Source organism: Stegastes partitus, unplaced genomic scaffold (genome assembly GCF_000690725.1).
Source record: "Stegastes partitus isolate 25-593 unplaced genomic scaffold, Stegastes_partitus-1.0.2 Scaffold21, whole genome shotgun sequence".
Lineage (NCBI taxonomy): Eukaryota > Metazoa > Chordata > Actinopteri > Pomacentridae > Stegastes > Stegastes partitus.
In genome coordinates, this window is record NW_007577752.1 from 1232245 (window position 1) to 1253398 (window position 21154).

Genomic DNA, 21154 nt, shown 5'->3' on the forward strand with positions numbered 1-21154 from the left:
ATTTCTGCATCCTTAACATGTAGCACATTGCATTGTGGGTCTGTTGGCATGAAGCAATGTGCCTGTTTTTTTCAGTTACACTGTGAACAACATTGAGTTTGGACTTTAAGGTGCAGATGAAAATATGTGATGACATTATGTCTTTTTGTTGTGCGAATTTATCCAAAGCTTCACTAAGACTTAAGTTGCTCGGTTTATGGCTTTCAGTATGCTGATGTCAACTGTATCTGAGTTGTCAGTATTAATACCAAAACAGTTAATGCAGTTTGCAGCAGAGAAGCCCTTAACTCTTTGATGCCAAACAACTCAATACGTCAGGGTTTATCAGTTTACTGGTTTAGATGAGCAATTGTCTCATCAAACAGTAAAAAATACGTTTTTCCGACCAAGCAAACCATGTCAACTTTAAACTGTTAATCCTTTTTAATACTTGAACCTTCAGACACATATCAGTAACTACTCATCCAACCCCGCTGTACTTTAGACCACCGTTGATGAGGTCCACAATTTGTTCACACAATTGAATAAAACTCTACAACTGTGATCTTTTTCAGAGCAGAAAAGCTAAGAGACCATTTTAGGTTCATAAAATCCTAACTGATCCACTATCAATAGGTATTACTGTAACTTCTTAAACTCCCATCTATTGGCTGCAAAAATCCAGTTTAATTTACAATTTATTTTCACCAGCAACAGTAAATGTATAGGCTAAATAAGCCTCCCCTTGTTTTTTTTAAGTGACTGGTTAAGTGCAAAAATAGAGGAAGCCATAAATGTAAATGGAGACAAATTAGCCAGTCAATTTTAACTTCTTACTCCTGTCATTTGTGGTTTAGAGAGGCTTTTGATCATTTAAATGATAGGATCATTTAAATGATCATTACAACATGTAAGACATGCAGCATAGTGCATTCATAGTACACTGTATATGTGGTGCTTCACTGTTTCAGCAAGTGGCCAGTTGAAAACGTCTGTTGCTCAAGAGCAGAAAAGGAAGTTTCCAGCTTCCTGTTCTTTTACAAATGCTGGAAGATTTATTGTTGAGTATAACAAACATGAGAGCTGAATCACAGGAAGATTGTTTGCAAAAGAAATGTAAATTTATTTGCTGCAATCAGCTCATGCAGAGCTGAATAGAAGGAAAAATACAGAACAGTGACAGCCATCTTTGACTATAACTGAACAGCTGCATGTTTAATGAAAATAGTTTTGCATGTATTTGTGTTCTTTTTTTGCCTCTGTTGCACCATTTGCTTGTGTTCTTGTGACTGACACCAAAGTGTCCCCATTCACAGATCGAGTACTTCTTGCGTAAGCTGACAGAGGCGATGGGGGGCAGCTGGGTGGAGGAACGTTTCGAAGACTACAAACTGAAGCTAAGCTCAAAGCAGCAGTGTCTGAATGCCTGGGAGCTCATCAGCCTGGTGGGGTCAGGTCACTTCAGTAAGGGCATGGACCGCCAGACGCTGTCCATGGGCATCAACGAGGTCTACCAGGAGCTCATCTTAGATGTGCTCAAACAGGTGGGCAACAAGTCTGCCAACACTAAGGCCCTTATCTTAAGTTGCCTTTAGTTTTGGCAGACACTATTCTCTCTTAGCCAGCTGGTTTTGTAGAAAAAAAATAGTTTGGCTGCACCACACTATCACTTTGTTATAGACAGAGGAAAAAAGCCCTGGTTTGTTTGTATTTGTATAAATCAGTCACAGTCATCTTTGGCAGAGCCAAGTGAAGGATGCGACCTGATGTTTCCTCTAAATAATGACAGGAGAAATTGTTTCCGTGAAACATTTGCACGTAGGAATATTGTTACGACCAGCTTGCTAGAGAAAAGGGAAGTAACATAAAACCCAGATGTTGTGAGGTGTTTTAAAGTTATTTATTAACGAAAGTTAAGATTTAACAATAAACACAACAGTGAGGCAAACAAAGTCTAAATGAGTGCTATGAAACGAGCACAAAAGGAGACTCTAGCCTAGAGTTTAAGGTTGCTGTTATGGGGAAAAATAAAGTAAAAATGATCCAACGAACCCAATCTAATAACAAAAATACAATCAGAACAGCACTCAAATGCTAGTGAAGCTAACAGCCAATCTAAGGTGGATACAGTATTCTCAAACACAATCTAGTGCCTCAACAAGTTCAAAAAAGTACAACAATCATAAGACACAAACAGGCACGTGGGTGGGGCTGGCAACAGCTCACTGTCGAATGCTGGTCTGCTGGCATCTTATATCCTCCTGGTGGCTCCTGATTGGTAGATCAGCCTTCTCTAGCGCAGGTGGATGGAATCACATCAGCTCAATCAGTTCCTGCTGCAAAGTAACCTGAGGGCTGAGTGCAGACGCGCGCACACACACACACACACACACACACACACACACATTCACACCTACTGAGGAGAGAGAGGTGGAGTTCCTCAGAATACGGCGGCGGCCGTAACAGATATGAACACTGATTAACCCACGGAAAAAGTAGCAGTGCATCCTTACTGCATCACCAAAATCCTCGGCAAAACTTAGGTTGCTAGATGTTGTTGTTGTTTCCTGTAGTGAACTGGATTTGGAAAAACAGTAAAACATAGAAAGCAGAAGGGAAGGACAAAACCGTCTAAAAAGAGTGGCTTATGTCTCCTGCCAACATCAGGTGAGTCAGACCATGCAGGCACTGATTCAGTATCAAAAGCAGACCTCTTTTTTCTACCCTCGCAAAGACTGCACCGTTTACTCCTGTTTGAGTAGTGCTGCTACAAACTACAGCTGTGTGGGAAAGAAAGAAACTCTATGTTTATGACACATTTTGAAAGATTTGTCTTCAGGAACCAAGGTACTGAATATCTGTTAGAAGTATTGAGAGATGAACAGATTAACAGGCACGTCTGACCTGTTTTTAGATATTGCTCAAACTGTCAGAACTTGTTCCACATTTTAAGTCTCTATGTAGACGTGATCTCATGTCAGAGCTCTGTGAGGTAACACAAGTGTTTCTGTCAGTAATTAGGCAAGAGTGTGCATCAGCTGAGGGTTTACTTGGTTTGCAAAAGTAAATGTGGGTGTAAAGAATTAATTCTAAAAAATAACAAAGAAACTGCAGTGCCAAAATAACCAGAAGGAAATAGCAACCAAATAAAAAACAAACAAGAGGCTCATAAAGTCAAAATGATTGTTTCATTGTGAAATTCACTCATGTCAGAATAGATATTGGCTTCATTCATATCCTCCTTTCTCTCTGCAGGGCTACATGATGAAGAAAGGTCACAAGAGGAAGAACTGGACGGAGCGCTGGTTCATGCTGAAGCCCAGCTTCATCTCCTACTACGTTGGTGAGGACCTGGCTGAAAAGAAAGGAGACATCATGTTGGATGGAAACTGCAGTGTGGAGGCAAGAACATGTGGTTTTTAATAAACGTTGTTGCCTGAATACATCTTCAGTTGTCTCTCAGCTCCCTGCCTTTCATAGTAATTAATGGGCACGAACAGACAACTGACTATTGTTTTAAAAACTTTCCGATTAGCGGAAATTGAGAAGTTTGTTTTGTGAATGTGGAATTTTCCTGTTGGCACTTGGATCAGTGTAGCAGTGTGCCACTGATTAAATTATTGCCACATGCAGCACAGTTGGAAGATCTGGAAGAGCTTTAAGTGGACCTTGACTTGTACACCTCCAATATTCCTGTGTATTTCACTTATTTGCACACATCTTTGCACTTTTCAGCTGGTAAAATCTGTATATATTGTTTTTCAATACAGGCTTTACAAGATAAAGACGGAAAAAAGTGTCTATTCCTCATCAGGTCATCACAAAAAAGCTTTGAAATCAGTGCGTCAGACAAAAAGAAGAAACAGGAATGGATCCAGGGTGAGTGTGAGAAGACTTCACTCAAAACTAAAAATCAAAAGCATTTTTCCTCAAATTACTCATGAGATGACAATTATTGAATTCTTCTGCTGTGTTCCACAATGTGGTGACTTAGGTTATTGAAAGACTCCTTCACTTCTACAGCTGCAAATACACTTTTGTTATACTTTGTTGTTTTACACAAATTTGAAAATACCAAAATTCCCAAAACAAAAACTGAGAAAACAAATCCTTTGTGTACATAAATTTACAAAAAGTGACCAAAAACCTCACCTTTGAATCAAATCACACAATGATTTCTATGTCTCTTCCATGTTGCCTCTCAGCCATCCAGACCTGTGTGAATTTACTACGTCAGGGTCGACCAGCACCGCACCGTGAGGCCCGACAGAAGCGTCGGGATCTGCGACTGAAGCAGCAGGCTGAACAGGAGGAGCTGGAGCTGAGGATGAGGGAGCTGCAGATGGCCAACGAGGTCAAACAGCTCGAACTAGAGAACATGAGGAAGGTGAGGATAAAATGTTCAAAGTAATGTTCTTCTTTGATTTTGTCAGGAAATGTGTGGTTCTTCATTAGTTAGTTTCACCTCACGCAAAATGTAGACATCAATGGATAAAAAACCAACATAATGTGTCTTATGAAGGAGTTGGGCTACCACTTGCCAAGTCTGTGGGCCTCTACGACAGGGAGAGTTAAAAAATATTCCCGAATTTAGTGTCCTGATGATGGTGGCAGAGAGCGCTAACACTGCTATGCGCTGCTCAAAAAGTTTAAGGAAATACTTAAATCATTGGTATACACTGTGCAATTTGTTGAGAACTAAATGACTTAAGTGGAAATGGCAATTATTAAACCCATTGAGGGGGAGATTCACAATCACTTATGCGTCCTACCTGGACAGATCAAAATCCCACAAGATTAGTTGAATTTTTTTGAGCAGTGTATATTTTCACAGACAACTAACAAATTAGGGCAAAAACCTGAAAAAGTAAGTAGATAAAGAGAAGAAAAAGCCCTGTTTGTGTTACTTTAAACCAATTAAAATCCATGTGGGTGGGGCTAAGTGAAAGGCGTTCCCCCAAAATAGTGATGAGTAAAATTGTTTAGGTGAAACATTTGCAAGCAGGAAGACGAGCATTGTGATTAAAATGGATAATCCGCTTCGTAAAAACTAGCAAGGCTGCCTCACTGCACAACCCAAACCCTCAGCAAAGTTTAAAATTTCAGTGTGGTTGGTTGCTGCTTGGAGGCTGTTGTTGTTGTTTCCCATATTGAAGAAAACAGTTACACACAGATAGCGGAAGAAAGAGCAAAGCCACCTACAATGACCAGTGGCTTATACCCACATCCTACATCTGGTGCACCCAACTACACACTGCCTGGTGCAAATAAGCTGTTAACACTGAATCATGCTCTGTGGCATGTGTGAAAATGTTGACCATGTCTAGTTGATTCTGATTTTGTATAAAGATCGCAAGAAGAAAAGATGTAAGTGAAGGATGGTTTATTGTTGAGGCACAGATGGCAGGAGCTTCAGTCACAAAGACTCCCCAAATGGCCAGCTTTGCAATAGGCACAGGGTTGAAAGTGATGTCTGCATTTAGATATGTTTGAAAAACATCAGTGAAGAGGGTCAGAGACACATTCAGTGACTGTGGTGCTCATGCATTAGTACATTACATAAGGAAAAAGAGAAGAGCAACTCCTCCACAGGTGACTAAGCATGTGGATTCATTGTATTTTTCTATTCATTTATCCAGGTTTTTTCTTGTATTAGTCTGTAAATATATACACACACAGTCAGGGTTAGTCAGGGTCACCAACACACACACTTTGACAGTTTTGAAGAGTCAGTGCTAATTAGCATTAGAGCTGTTCTGGCAGCACTTTTAAGACACTATGTTGGTTTTTCCTATAATTCGTCACCTGTCTGTATATACATGCATAAATATACTATATTAAGAAAGTTAAAGTTTGTGGTCATATGAGGCAGGGCTGCATATCTTTGTGAGAAAGACCCTGAAAGTAGGTCATGTAGAGACAAAGGGATGCTAAATAGAAACAAAACATGTAAATGCAAACAAAGTGTGCATATTAGATAGATGGTCCTTAGTCTAGTGTGGTTTCGGTTAAGATTACATCTGCCTCCACTGACTTAACCCTTTCAACACTATAGCCCACTATACCGGTCTGCCACTTTCACCCCGTCAACCCTGCAGACTGCTTTACCAGTCTGCCGCTTTGATGCTACTTTGATTTAAACACATTGCTGCCAAAACATACAAAACCCTCACAAAGATGAGACGCTCATAAAACACCCCACATCTAGACAAACTACACAAAACAGACAGTTGCACTGACATATTAATTTGGATTAAAACAGCTTTTTGCAGTAAATGATAGTAGTAGTAGTAGTAGTAGTAGTAGTAGTAGTAGTAGTAGTAGTAGTAGTAGGGATTGGCTCATTCTAGGATCAACATCAGTAGATAAAGCTGAGCATGTAACTACTACACTGGAGAAACATCAGGTCACGCTTTTCTGTTTTGAAGAACAACCACATAAAAACAATGATAACTATCCAGGAAGTAATTCACTGCATTTGTGAGGGAGTGACTGAAACCTGAGGGATTTCCCCAGAAGGAATTCCTGAACCTGTAAGGCCAACAAGGCAGTGACAACAAAGTCAGACTAAAACAAAGTCCCAGACTTTTAAAATAAAAAATAAAAAAAAACCAGGAAGGACAGGAGGCATTCCTGTTCTGGGATTGAACATGAAGTGCACTGTAGTAAGAGCATGTGCTCCTAAGTGTTTTTAAAGCAGCACAGACAGTGCGTCTTTGCAGATTGGAAAGGAATTTGTGTTTAATGCTGTGTCAGATTTCAATGTCACAGCTTCATCTTTACAGGTGACACAGCTGTTTAGATATACAGCATATGAGTCAACTCATAGAATCTTAATTTTTCTGCTTAGAAGAGTTTTTAGACTTCTTTTGAAGTTGAATCGTACTACATCATCATCAGTCACATCTTAAAACTGAGTCCATCTCAACTCTATCTGCTGACATTGGTTAGCTCTAAGTACGCTCAAGAATATTGATCTTTACATTTCTTTGCTTCATTTTGGTGTGACTATCACACATTAGCCATGTTTACACAAGGTTATTCATTGCATTAAAAAATGTTTTTGAAAACAAAAATGTTTGAAAACACGCCCCCAATTTTGCTTTAACATTTTTATGTTTACGTGAGGTAGCTTTTGACTTCTTGGATGACGAGTTAAAAAATCTTTTCTGAATAGGTTCTGACGTAGCAAACATCAAAAGGCTGATCAGCTGTTTCCCTTTCTTTCGTTGTTTTCATATTCAGATGACATAAAACATAGATGATACCAGTTGACATGAGAGAATAAATACAACTTGCCCAATTGAAAACAATTTATGAAGAGTTTTAATGATTTTAACTGGGTAGTCAATCTTGCTGTGACATCATTGAGGATGTCTTAATTCCTAAAATGCGTCTGTAGGATCTAGGAGGCTGCTAGAGGAGCTATGAGCGAGGATTCAAAGGTGTATTCCTTATGTGGCCTCAATGAAGTCTTTTCAGCACACGTGACATAAAAGAGATGTGACACACAACTGGAATTTACAAACCATGTTGGGAGGAGGACCAATAAACCACAGAAACTCAAATGTTTGAAGCAATGTGTACTTGTATCCGGGTTAGACCGAGAACTTTGTGAAGTTCCACTGTATACATCACTCAATCAGATTATAGTCACTCTTTATTTTTATGGTCCAATTTTGTGTGTTGTGCCTCTTTCATACTCCACAGCATGTGTGTATTAAATAAAAAATCTAAAAGTCCGACATCCGTGCCTTCTCATCACATTGTGTCACATTGTAAATTGAATTAAAAGTAAAAATACAGCCTACTGTAATTCATTATTTATACTGTTCTACTCACCTGACAAAGATAAAATTGGCTGCAACAAAACAACAAACAGGTGATAGAGCTGTGCCACACATCATATTTAACTTATGTCACAGCGTGACAGGGTGTCTCACTGTGTTAAATGCCTTTTGCTTTTCTTCTTTCCTCACCTCACCTACCCTGTTCACATCTCTGGTGGGAGGGACTAAGACGTGATGAGAGGAATCAAGGACGTACTAACTGGAAAATGAGAAGGTGGTGACTGTTTGTCAACTGCTACAAAAAAAACAAAAAAACAAAAAGAAGAAACAAACTAAACTTTTTCCAACTAAGAGAAAAAAATGAAAAAAACTCTTCAGGAATTGTTTTCAGTTGGGAAAGTTGTAATAACTCCTCAGTGTCAGTAAAGGTAGAAACAGCTCATCATTCATGTGTGTTCAATCTCTGCTATATCAGAACTAATGAAGAAAAGCTGTTTCTATCCCCCAGTATGTGCATTGACTTCTTTATAATAAAAATCAAAAACCACCAAATATATAGACATTTTTGCCAAATTGAGGATTTCTCTCATGCGATACAAAATGCTCATAAAAACACATTAGTGATGCAGAGCATTGGACAAAGTGCCACAGACGGTTGAGAACGACGCTGTGCCTCTCTGACCTTCACACAGCTGGTCGATCACAGCGTGAAGAGGCTGTGAATTGTCTGTTTCAAAAAGTTACAGATAATATGGGACACAGACACCCCCTATCTGATGTTGGCCTCTGACCATCCCTGACCGTCTGACATGCAGTTTGGACAGACCATAAATCCTCTTAAATCTCTGCGGGACTGGTTTTGCTCGTTCAAAACAAGCTGGTAAGATATATCATCTGAGCATGTCAGCAATCCAAAGTGCTCACTTGTCTATAGCCACTCCTGAAGGGGGGGGCATGAGAAAACAGCTGTGTCTGTGAGGGGAGACACGTTATCATTTCAACATGTGGATAGGTGCACTTATTTTAGATTGTATGTCCTGGGAGACATTCATAGTGTTGGCCTCAGTTGTTCATGAAGAAAGTGGTTTAGAGCAAGAAATTCAAACCCTCTCTGAACTACAGCTGACTTTAGCAGCCTGCTCTATTCATTTACATGAGGCCAGTCAGAAAACACAACAGGGGTGCCGATGCAGAAGACAAGGTGCTGAATAGGTGAGGACGCAGGAGAACACTTTGAAGGAGAACACTGCACACTGAAGACACTCTCTTCTTGTAATAACATATCCACTGTGTAAAGTTTTGCAGACTTCTGAAGTGCCTTGTGGTATCATGTTGTGTTTGACATCTTTCGCTTCTTGTTGATTTTGAAAGCATGAAGAACTATATATAGAAGTTTTCACACTCAGGTAACACCACGGCCAATGTGAGCTAAACCTGGTTCAAGCTGATACAACAGCATTCCTCACAGATAACGTAACACACCTGAAAATAGAACACAGAGTTCATTATCTTTGGTGCTCGTAGAAATAATAAAGTGTATTTTTTCTGTGACACACTGCTGGTTTCACACGCACTGTTTTACACAACAATTAAAGTAGGTCACCTAAAAACTCTGGTGGTCTCCTCTGAAACTTGCCAGCAGCTCATGAATAGCAACAATAGATCAGCTCCACCCTCAGGCCTCCGACTATTGAACAGTCTATCACTCGCATACAGAGGAATGTGGATTGAATCAGGGAGGGGGGAAGAGGAAGGATATTAGTCTTCATTAAACATGTTTTTCCAGTTAATCTTACTAAACCTGACTCTCACTTCTGTCTGTGTGAACACTTTAGTGATTATGTGGATTCCCCCAATACTGATGACAAATGTCTTCTTCCTGTTAGAGCTATAAATGGCTGTGAGGTTAACAGGAAGTGTCAGCTTCATAAAAAGCAGTGTTGATGTCATACTGTTGATTGAAACATCTGTAGCTGTTCCGTTGAAGTTATTTATTTATTGATCTTTCAGATCTCTTAGATTTAAGTAAAACAGTTTTCATCAATAAAAATAGTCATTATCAGGGTTTCACTGTAATTTACGCTCCTCTTTCTTCTTCACTTACTTCGATCCCACGATTCATTTTGATGCAATCCAGTATGAAATGGAGAAAACAAAACACTAATATGTAAATACGTGTTAGTGTTTCAGTTAGCTGGAGTCTATCCCAGCTAACTCACGACAGGGTGCATCTTGGATACGTAGTCAGTCCATCATAGAGCCCTTAAAATTGTAAATTTACTTTAGTTTACATTTCTCATTTAAAATGTTGCCCGAAATAACCAGTTTGCTCTAACCAGATTTGGTGTTCCAGTGCAACCGTAAAGCTATTATTGACTCAACAGCAAACAACAGTCACTTGACAAAAATTCAAGACTTTGTGGTTGAACTGAGCTGAGCAGCCACAGAGCAGAAAAGAAACAACTATAGAAACAAATAACAAAAAACATTTCTATAGTATGTGCAGTCACCATTTCTTTTTCCAGTATTTGTGACACATTTTCCACTTTGAAAAATGTACACGATTCCAGTTTTTAATATAGTTTTTGTAAAAAAAAAAAAATAAAAAAATCAAAGAAATGTAACTTTTGATATTTCTTTTGTTATCACTAATGACATTGTAACTGTGGCCACAGCTGTGCTGTTTCCACAGAGGTGCAGGACTTCATGTAGAATGAGCCCACAGTGAGTAAAAATGTGGCAGAAGTAAGTAACACCCAGTAACTGCATGGGGTTCAGAGGGTTAAAGTAACTACTAAAAACCACAAAAGGTCAGGTTTTTAACTGAATAATTTTTGCCGTTGACAGTATCAGACACATTTCAAAGGATAATGTCCTTCAGCTGAACTAAAAACACACCAATTCGGTTGTCTTGGTTTTCAGCACAGTGCAATGCGGGACTCGTTGCAGCCACTCGCAGCATTGTGACAAATAGTGGCATACAGCAGCAGTCAGTCAAACTGGTTCACATTGCAGTTGTGTAACATACAGTGCAGAAGAGGACAACGGTTTGCCTTTGTCTGGCACGACAACTTCTGAATGCACAACAATCTCCCATTGAGGTGCAAGTGTCCATCTCACATAGTTGGTTGCCTGAATGCACAATGAACACACATATATGCCCACACACATGCATACAATAGACACTCCGTCTCTCACACTAAGCCGCTATGGGAAGTTGAATGTTGCAGCCTGCAGACAATTCACAGCTGGGTGATATGAGTCAACAAGCAGTTAACTCAACCTAAATTACTTAAAGATTTATTTCTCCTGTCATATATGCTTTATTGAAAAAGAAAAGTAGGGAGACATAGTTGTTACCTCTGTATAAAACAAGTTACAAAAATAGAAATGATAATAACAGAAATAATAATAATTTGAGGAAGAGCAGCAGTAAAGAAAAGTAAGTCCAGGGAGTTCCCTAAATGCAGTTGCTAGCATAGACTACAAGGCCAACAATGCCTGTAGCCGTTATCTATATGGAATTACTGACTGGTTGTCAAAGCTGATGTTCTTTTTCCCAAAAGTGTTGTGACAGTAAGGCCCAATCAGAAAACAAACATTAATGTCTGAATTTCCAAAAGTCTGTTTCTGCCCATCCAGACTAAAACACAACCCCAGAGTTTTCAAACTAAAATGGGGTGAGCAGCATTTCCAAAGCCTTTATATTAGGGGTTCTACAACTATATGTATATGTATGTGTGACGCCTAACTATACTTTGTCCTGCATTAGAATAGAATAGATACTTTTTTTTATTGATTAATAATTTTATTAACTTAATTAATTAATTAAATTGACTAAAATAATTATTAGTCTTAATCTTTCAAACTGCATTTGCAATATATTTAGCACATTAAACTCGTGTCATAGATATTTTATCCTTGTCTGTCCAATTTATTAATACAGTATTTTTGCAGGTAACAGCAACAAGCTGAAGGTTAGACAGACGAATAGAGGAATACGGTGGCCACATGGGGATTCTGAGAATGAAAATATCTGACAGTTTGCACGAATTACCCAACAACTTTTCTGCAAACATTTTATGATTTAAAAAGCAGTAATAACAGCACTAATTGTTTTATGGCAGAAACCATGTTCTTGATCTACCGCTGCTCATTGAATTCTGTTGTTTGCTATTTAAACAGAAGATATACATTTTACTTTATTATATAATTTTACTTCCTGCTCAGTTTGTCTTCATAGACTGCTCATATCTCAACCATGTAAAGCTGTAAAGCATCTATTTAAAGGCAGCATGTTCACATCTGTTTATATCAGCCACAGTTAGCTTCTAGCTTTTCAAACTAAAATTAAACATGTATACGGACAGGGTGAAGGCCACCAGTTTAGTTGTTTAGCGGTCTATGTTTCTGTCTTTCTAAAAATAGAGAAAGTACTTTTCTTCACTGAGAGAATCTAATTTGTACCTTTTTATGACTGTTGTTTTTGTGTTGGCTAGGCTCTGGAGGAGGCCGCAGCCAACGCAGCAGAAGAAGAAAAAAGACGTCTCCAGACCCAAACTGAACTTCAAGACCGCTACAGGACGGACCTGGAGAGAGAAAAAATGGTACATCACCTCCTGTCATCTTCTAATGGGTCATTATGTCACAGCAAATAGTGGCGCAAGAATAACTTTCATACAGCTTTCTCTTTTGCTGTGGGGTATTAGTTATGTTGACATTTACCTACATCCGATGGTTAGAAGTGCTACAGGAAAAAGATGTTAAATCAGATAAGCAGCAGATGAGTCATTTTAATGATTTAAGTTTTTTTTTTAAGTAGCTTCCTTGGTTTGAGTTCTTACTACGTATGTAATAATACAGTTTGGGGTGAACCAGTATGTCTCTGTGGCTCAGCTAATACAAGCAGGATTTGCTGTCTGATTCTAAATGGAAACACATACTTACAAGCTGAGTTTGGTAAATGCAATGATCAAAAAGGGCTCCATATGCTGTGCTTCGCTGCAGCTAATGATAACATCCTGACATGCTCAGTGCACAGGATGGTTGTGGTATTGGCACGTTGATATTTATCAACCATCACTGACTTTCATGCTTGTTTTCTTTTATGACATTCCACCGGCAGGTTTGAAAGACGTTATCTTTGATAAAGAACTAGCAAAGCTGCTCATCTGTGATTGGCAGCTCTTTTGGAAGAATTACCTACAGCAAAGCTTAAAATCACTTTAGTCTGTCTCGCATTTCAACATCTGCCACAGGAAGCTGTTTCCAGATTATGTAAAAATCAAAAGTTCTGCACTCCTCAGGGCATCTGTGATGCCATTAGTAACATATCTACAACCACCAGTCACGTGAAAAAGAAATCTGAAATTTGAACTGCAGGCTTGTTAACAATCTTATAGTGTACAAAAGATAGTTAAGGGGTTGTGTTGTTTCCATAGAACTGCAGGACTTTATTCTGTAGTGAAAAAAAACAAAACAGCCTTCAATTATTCACCACAGAGCTGGTAGTTTGGTAATTCTTACAACATATAACACATAGTCATTCAACAGTAAACACTGACAACCAGAGTAAAGGCTAAACTGGCATGAGGCAGTCTCACAAAATCACACAATCGCACATCAACACATTACACACGGGACTCCATAAATAAAAATTTTCATCAGGAGCATTGATGCTGAATTTCAGATGAAGAGTATTTCTGAATGTCCTCTTTCCAAAGGTACGACAGCAGATGGAGGAGCAGGTGGCCCAGAAGTCCACCGAGCTAGAGCAGTACCTGCAGAGGGTCCGCGAGCTGGAGGACATGTATCATCAACTGGAGGATGCTTTGGAGGATGAAAGACGCGCCAGACAGGATGAGGAAGCAGTCCGTAAGCTGCAGGCACGGTCAGTCGAAGGCTGTAGAAGGAAGAAACTTCAAAAATATTCTGTCATAGAAGTCATCAAATACTTCAACAACTGAGGAAATGTAAAAAAAAAAAAGAGGTCTAAGTCAATTTGGTAATTTTACATGTGAAACTTTCTGAATTTGGTCTTTGTCTCTTCTTGAAAACTCCATTATCGATTAATCTGTCGAATGTTTATGCATCTTGTTGAATCAGTTTGTGGTGTGGTCTATAAATTAACTGAACACGATAAAAATCTTGATTTGTTTTCCAAAGCCCATGATGACATCATCAAATGTCTTGTTTGGTTCACAACCCGAGGTTATTATTATTATTATTATTATTATTATTATTATTATTATTATTATTATTAATAATAATAATAATAATAATAATAATAATGATGATATGTTTTATATAGCACTTTTTAAGGAACTAAGACGCTTTACAAAGAAAATAAAAACAAAAGACAGAAACACATTGCACAGAAGAGAATGGACAATGAAGCACTGGAGTGTGATAGTAGAGAGTATGGAGTATTCAGTTTACTGTCGCTAAAGGGGAAAGAAATCAGCAAATAGTCAAGAAGCTGTAAGAAGCTCAAATTAAAGACTTTTGACTTTTCTTTCTCAAAAAATTTGTCAAACTGATTAATGCATTTTCAAAAAAGTTGCTAAATAATTTAACAGTTGACAACTTTTCAGTTAAGTGATGAATTATTGCAGCTTCAGTTTAGAAGAAACAAAAAGTTGTGGTCTAACCTCACTTTAGAAATTGTAATCAGAGGTGCAGCCATATGCAAGTGTGCAACTGTGGGTAAACTGCTGTCATTGCAATGTTTATGCAGGTGCATTAACACTAGCAGCTAATGCTGAGAAGCTACTGGATGAGAAGCAAGACGATGTGAAGGCAGCAGAGACACTGGAGACAGAAAGCGAGGATAAAAATAAGAATATATGTACGTAGATTAGTGCCGTTTACTTGGCTGATGCACTGTTTAAGTTGTGCAGAATGTAGTGTTGCCAGTGCCAAATTTTAAACAAGCTCAACAAAGTGTACATCTGTACTACGGAGCTATGCACTGCTTGAACACTATGTTCTTCTCCTTGGAGCGTTCAGCAAAAAGAAAAAGCTAACCTGAAGAGTAAAGGTTGTGCTCTGGTGTTACAGACAGGGACACAAAAAGCTGTGGACACCATGGGGACATAGTAACTGTCATCACACTACTCTCAAGTTGGTTTGGAGTGCACGCTCCATACATGCACAGTAAACTGATGTCTGTGTATTTCAGTCCATCTAGAGTTTGTAGCGTAGCAGCAGTTTGGTCACAAACAGTGGAGGGTCAGCATATACCCTCTGATGACAACATTTGTGTCCCTTGGATCCCAGCAGACCTTTGTGTACCGGCCTGAGAAAGCTGAGTTTTGTGCCAAATCCAGCACAGCATATTAAATCAGAAGAATCTCTAAAGGGCAAGCAGGCGACTGATTAATCGTCAATATGGATTTTAATCTTACCCACCGGTTTCCTGTTGCACTTGTGTGTTTCGCAAAAGTAATATTATCATAAACTCCATATAAATTCTGTCTTTTATTTTATGTCACCAAATGTTGTACTTATGCTGCCAAATTTTAATGAAGCAGCTGTTTAACAAGAAACCACGTCTGCTCCTCTTTTCCTTTTTTTTTATGAGAGCCAGACATTCAGCTTCTACTTGCCACACTACATCACATTTCCTTCCTTGTCCTTCCTTCCTCTCTGCTGACATTAACTTTCCACCTTATGTTTGACTGACCAATAAAGAGTGTGTCAGCATGTGGCTTTAAGTTAAATCAGTTCATTTAAAGGACAACAATCAGTCCTTTCTTGTTAGGTACAGCGGGCTATTTAGTAGTTCACTCATCCAAATGGTTCACTCTACAGCTTTTCAGTCTTCTACCACATTAGATTAGACTTCATGTAAAGTTGACAGTGTTTTAAAAGCAGATTTTAATGCTTGAGGTTAAGTTAAGTTGCAAGTGGTTACTTTTGGTTTTGTTCTGAATGGCTAAATAACTATAGATTACCCAAATTAAGTATAAAATGTTGTCTAACAGTGGGAGTGGAAGTGCGTATACTGAACAACAATGACTCCTCAGTTAGGAAAGACATTCAGGACTTCTGACAAAGATTTAGACAGAGGCGACTCACAGTAACAAGGCAGTCAGGCTGTGAACTGAGTCAACCTGACCTTTGTTTTTGTCAGTGGCACTACATAGTTTGTGATATTCAAGCATGCAGTGTGTTTGCCCCCTTTTTTTTTTTTTTAAATTTTTTTTACTGATGTTTAAATTTTCTTCTGTATGGAAGCAAACCAAACAAATTAAATATTTACTTAAATTTTGTTGTTGTTAACAACATGATAGTCATACATTTAGTTTCATGTATCTTCCTTGTGAGGCTGACTTGCGGATAAACTCAACATGCCACAATTTAAAGTAAGTTCTGTCAAATGTATAGACAGTGTAAATGCAATTCATTCAAATGTTTTATCTACTCTTCTATTTACTTTTAATCCATTTTGTAACTGCACTGTAGCACCACCTGCTGAAAAGCTGATGTGCCACAACCACCTCTGATCCACTGATGTATACATTCATTATAATACTTGGACAAAGGAAAGATTTCTCACATTGTCTCTTACAAATTGTAGATTTATATATTACGGTTGACATTAGTTGCTCGTCTCCAGGTTGCAGAAATATTAAAATGTACAGTATACAAAATATATGGATTGGTGAGAATTGCACGGTTGGCAAATAATTTCCTTAAGTAGAATAAATGTAGGTTTCTTTCAGATGAAAAGGAGGGAAAAGTCAATGCCTGCTGCTGAGCTTAGATCACTATCTGACCCTCCAGTGTCAGACCCACACCAGCTGAAAATGAACAGCCTGCTTGTGGTAAACAGTATATATAGCATACAGAATGACATGTCGTATTCATTTGTATGTGTGTGGACCAGGTTACTCGAGGAGGAGGCCATGAAGAGGGCAGAGCTGGAGCAGATCCACCTGCGGCAGCAGATGGCCATCTCAGAAACAGAGGCTGAAAAACAGGAGCTGGAGAGGGAACGTCTGGCTAAAGAGAGCGCCCTGGAGCATGCAATGAAACAGCTGGAGCAGCTGGAGCAAGAGAGGCAAGGGGCGCTGGAGCAGTACCAGGTCAGCTGACAGCAACAGACTTGCTTTTTATAGATTTATAGTTTTTAGTCGTATTAATCAGTATGCAACACAAGAGTTCTGTTGAAACTCTCAACCTCTGTGGACTCCTCATTGGAACAGGGCTGGCAACCTGCGTGGTGGAGCTGCAAATATTATTTCTGTCTATCAATAATTTGAAGTGAAAGAATATTCAAAATGATGAGGAAATGTTAATCTCCAAAGTTTTTGGATGCTGGAGGGCACCAAAAATACAACCTTGAACTTGGGAAGCCCTTTTAATTGTTCAATATCGCCATAAATATAACTCCCACTGCTACAAAAATTTGGTAACAAGACTGTTGGACTAGTAGAGGACACATTTTTCACCATTGGCCCTAGAAAATGGAAAAAAAAAAGTAGAGCTGGTATGTGGGGCCCCAGAAGTTCCTGTATTTTGAAGTCTCTAACATCAGTAGAATTTGATTAGCTTAAGTAGGAAAGTGTTAAAAAAAAAAAAAAAATCTGCAGCATATTTCCTAAATTCTATCTGAACAAACACAGACTGACCAGTATACATATCTTTAATTACCATTCTGACTAGTAAGAGTACAATTCTGACTTGATGAATACTGTTATGGATATCTAAATTGTAATATCACTGTCTATATTTGCTGCGAAAAGAATAAAAACACAGAAAAACCATTGAAGTAGTGCTTTTCTCTGCTACCTGGTGTCAGTATAGAACTGTTGGATGGAAAGCTGCCATTTAGACAAGATTAAGTTAATACGAATAGCATGTGATTTTCTGATACAGTATACCAACAGGTGATGTTCTTAAATCTTAAATTAGGGTTCCCTAGCTGTTGTCAGATCAAAATAACCTGTTGGTGGCTGTTAAAACTGTGGTATGTGTTGTGTCTCTGTGTGTTCCATGTGTGAACCAGACGGTGATGAAGAAGCTGGAAGATGCAACCAACAACACCAAGACCTGGAAGCACAAAGTGGCTCAACATGAAGGGTTTTTACGGCTCATTCAACCAGGTAATAAGCCACGAACCGCGGTGTTGGTACTTTTGATCTTTGTGAGGACCTGTACAGTCTGTTTTTCAAAGAGCTGGCATTGAGTTTAAACCTATTTTTGTAAGAGTAGGGTTGAATTTATTTTTAAGTTCAACGGATTTTCATTGTGCTACATTATTTTCTTTTTCTATAGCTATTTATGCTTTAGCGGCCTTTGCCAGTGGGAGAGGAAAAAAAAGTATTTTAAATTTTAGGAACTAGAGTAATGTTTTACTAACAACACTCAACGTATTGACCTATCGGTGGCATCACTGAACTGTTACTGAGGTGGTAGTTACTCACACAAAGATCACACTCAAACTAAAACAGGCGTAGAGGATGTATGAGCAGGAACTAGAATGCTGTTCTCGTGAGGCACACTGTTTTTAAAGACTTTGACAACTTCTGGTTTATGGTAATATGTCAATGATTGTTACATGTTGCAAAAGACTACGTGAACTGTTGTATATATGATATACGTCTTCTTGTTTTTTAACTCATTGAACAGATGTTTTAATCACTGTACAGTAACAAGACACTACTGTCATTACGTTTTCTTTAGCACTACGCTAAAGGTGATATTAGTAAAGAAGATGCTCTTCTGTGATGCATGAAGCCTGCAAACTGAAGACCATCACATAGCATTTGCTTGAACTGTTTTATGCCCAAACCTACAATCTCCAGCAGATAAATACATTTAATGATGCCTCATCCTCCTAATTTCCCAATAGAGTTCATTAGCAAAATTAGTAGAGGGGAAACAACTTGGCCCTTGTTAGTCCCGATCATCTGTTGTCATATTTCTCCATCTAATTACATTTAACCAGCCGCCACATGACAGAGCGCAGAAAGGCTTAAGGGAGAGAACATAATAGTGACGTGGCTAAATGACAATTTTGGCTGGAAGCATAATATTAGCATCCACATCAAGTCTTTGAATTGGAAGGTAAAAGGTTGAACCACTACAAATGGCAGATTAATAATTAAACAACTGTGTGCAGAACTTTTGCCTCCCCATTCTGTCAGGAAGAGTAATCGGATAAACACTGTTGACGCGTCCTCGTTGTTGTTTCCTCGTCACCAACCAACATGCACTGGCTAAACTAATCATTGCTGGTAAACATAAAGCACGTGAACCGATGTGCAAACGTCAACAAAGAAATCCAATTTTAACAGTTCATTTATATGTTTAAGTGCTGCTCTACAGCCTGTACTTATCACCACAGCACTTAGTAGTGTTCAGCAGTGAGGTTTGGTTGCGGGGGCAACAGATCGAACTTTTCAGCTTGACATTGAGTTACTTTTACATTTCAAATTAACTGATTTAAAACTTCTTACATACACGGTGAAGAGTCTTGTATGTTTCCGTATTTTTTCTCCAGGTTCCAAAGGACAGCAGAGGATCACAAACTGGGGCCCAGCAGCCTTTTCTGATGCAGAGCTCAGTCTGAGAGAGAAGAAATGGCAGGAGATGAAGAACCAGGCGACCCAGGCTCAGTAGAACTACTGCAAGCCCTCAGCCTTCAACGCATCTCATTAAAAACAAGACAAGAGGGGGATGCTGGGATACATGGTCTGTGATGAAGCATATTCTAAGTAGTGACTGGAAGGAAACCTGCTAACTAGAGTTTTTGGTGAAATCCAAATAAGAGATAAAAAGGCATTTTATTTTTACGGGCATTAAGTAATCACTGACCTTTATTCCACGTTTGAGTCTTTAGTGTTGGTGAGTAGGAACCAGACCTGATAGAACTGGTATATTGTCAAGTCTCTTTTAATGTAGGTCACCATAGATTAGAGGAGCATTTTCACATTATGTGGATTCAGTTTACCAATGCTAGCAGGGATCCAACAGCAATGCTAAATGAACCAGTGATAGCACTAGAAAAGATGCTGGAACAATATCACCTTACGTTGATATTGCCCCTTATTCCTAAATGCCCTTGGCCTTGTACAGCTAAGCACCTTAAAATGAGTTGTAAAGCGACCAACAGAGCTCACTTGGTAAAGTTGAGTCAATCATATGGATCTCTAATCTGAACCACCACCACAGATACAGTATATATGAGCTACTGAACAGTAACTTCAGAGAGTGCATTGAGCCTCTCAATTTTTTAAAAATAGTTTAGCACTGATCCAACATTTGCCCAGTGCAAGCACACTTTATGACTCACCACTCCTAGCATAACACAATAAGGTGTAAGGCAAGTAGATAAATTAAGAAAGATCCGATCCATCTACTTTAGATTATCGCATGTCAGACAAATAGCTCGCTATTGAAGCTACCAGTCTCCTTCATACAACAATACTAGTTGCAGTTAGCATTTCATCATTTAAGAACAGTGGACACTGTCAAATCTGTAGCAGCTGACCATTGGTAAAATACAACCAAGCTAACAATAATTTAAATCTTTTGACTTCAACATGTGCAGCTGATTAAAATGTATTTCTGGTTTATTTCAACCTGGAACAACGCTGATGCAGTTATATTTGTTCCAGGCAGCTCGTTTCTGTTTACTTTTGGTCAAATTTTATGTATAGTTTAAGTTTTTGGGAAGCTGCAGGGAGGTTCTGTTAGTCACCTCTATCATTGCACCATTCACAAGCTGTTTTGTGCAACACCTGTTTTCCTTAAATCTCTACAAGGTGGAGAGTGCAAAGTTAGCGAGAGCCACTCAAATGGTAAATACATCAGGTTGAAATAAACTGGAATTATCTCTCAAGTCATGAGTGGAAAAGAGTAAAGTCGTCCTCAAATGTATTCATACCCTCCCATTAAAGAGGGAAAAAAAAACAGCTGTCACTGAAATAAGTTGAAATTGACAAAGTAATAATAAATTTTACAAAATAAATAATGAAAATCATTACATTGCTTTTGAATTGTGGTTCAACCGAAATATATATATATGAAAAAAAACAAGCAAACAAACATGATGGGACCCGCAAACTAATATTTTGTTGAACAACCCTTTGAGCCAATCACTGCAATCAAGTGTTTTCTGTCACTCTCAATCAGACTTCTGCACCTGTTGACAGGTATTTAGATTTTGGCCCACTGCTCATCAACAAAGTGCTCTAATTTGTCCGGGACAGCTTTGTTTGTTTGTTTTTTTTAAATTATTCTTTTCAACCAAAACTCAAAATCAATGTCTTATTTCACTAAATTATAATTCAGCAAATTTGTATTTACTATTACTTTTTTCAGTTTCTAGTTATTTGAGTGACTATTGTGAATTTTGCCTTTTCTTTAATGGAAGG

General features: G+C 38.6%; 1 protein-coding gene across 1 annotated transcript in view; it reads left to right on the forward strand.

The window, feature by feature from the left end:
• The window catches only part of swap70b (switching B cell complex subunit SWAP70b), a 33597-nt gene extending 12890 nt beyond the window's left edge, over positions 1-20707 (forward strand). Inside the window, exons 4-12 of the mRNA XM_008294460.1 lie at positions 1296-1523; positions 3235-3381; positions 3750-3858; positions 4185-4366; positions 12269-12376; positions 13493-13659; positions 16660-16858; positions 17782-17878; positions 19279-20707. Of these exons, the coding sequence (XP_008292682.1) occupies positions 1296-1523; positions 3235-3381; positions 3750-3858; positions 4185-4366; positions 12269-12376; positions 13493-13659; positions 16660-16858; positions 17782-17878; positions 19279-19397 (1356 nt within the window). The 3' untranslated portion in view covers positions 19398-20707. The remainder of the gene's footprint in view (positions 1-1295; positions 1524-3234; positions 3382-3749; positions 3859-4184; positions 4367-12268; positions 12377-13492; positions 13660-16659; positions 16859-17781; positions 17879-19278) is intronic.
• Positions 20708-21154: the final 447 nt, after the last annotated feature.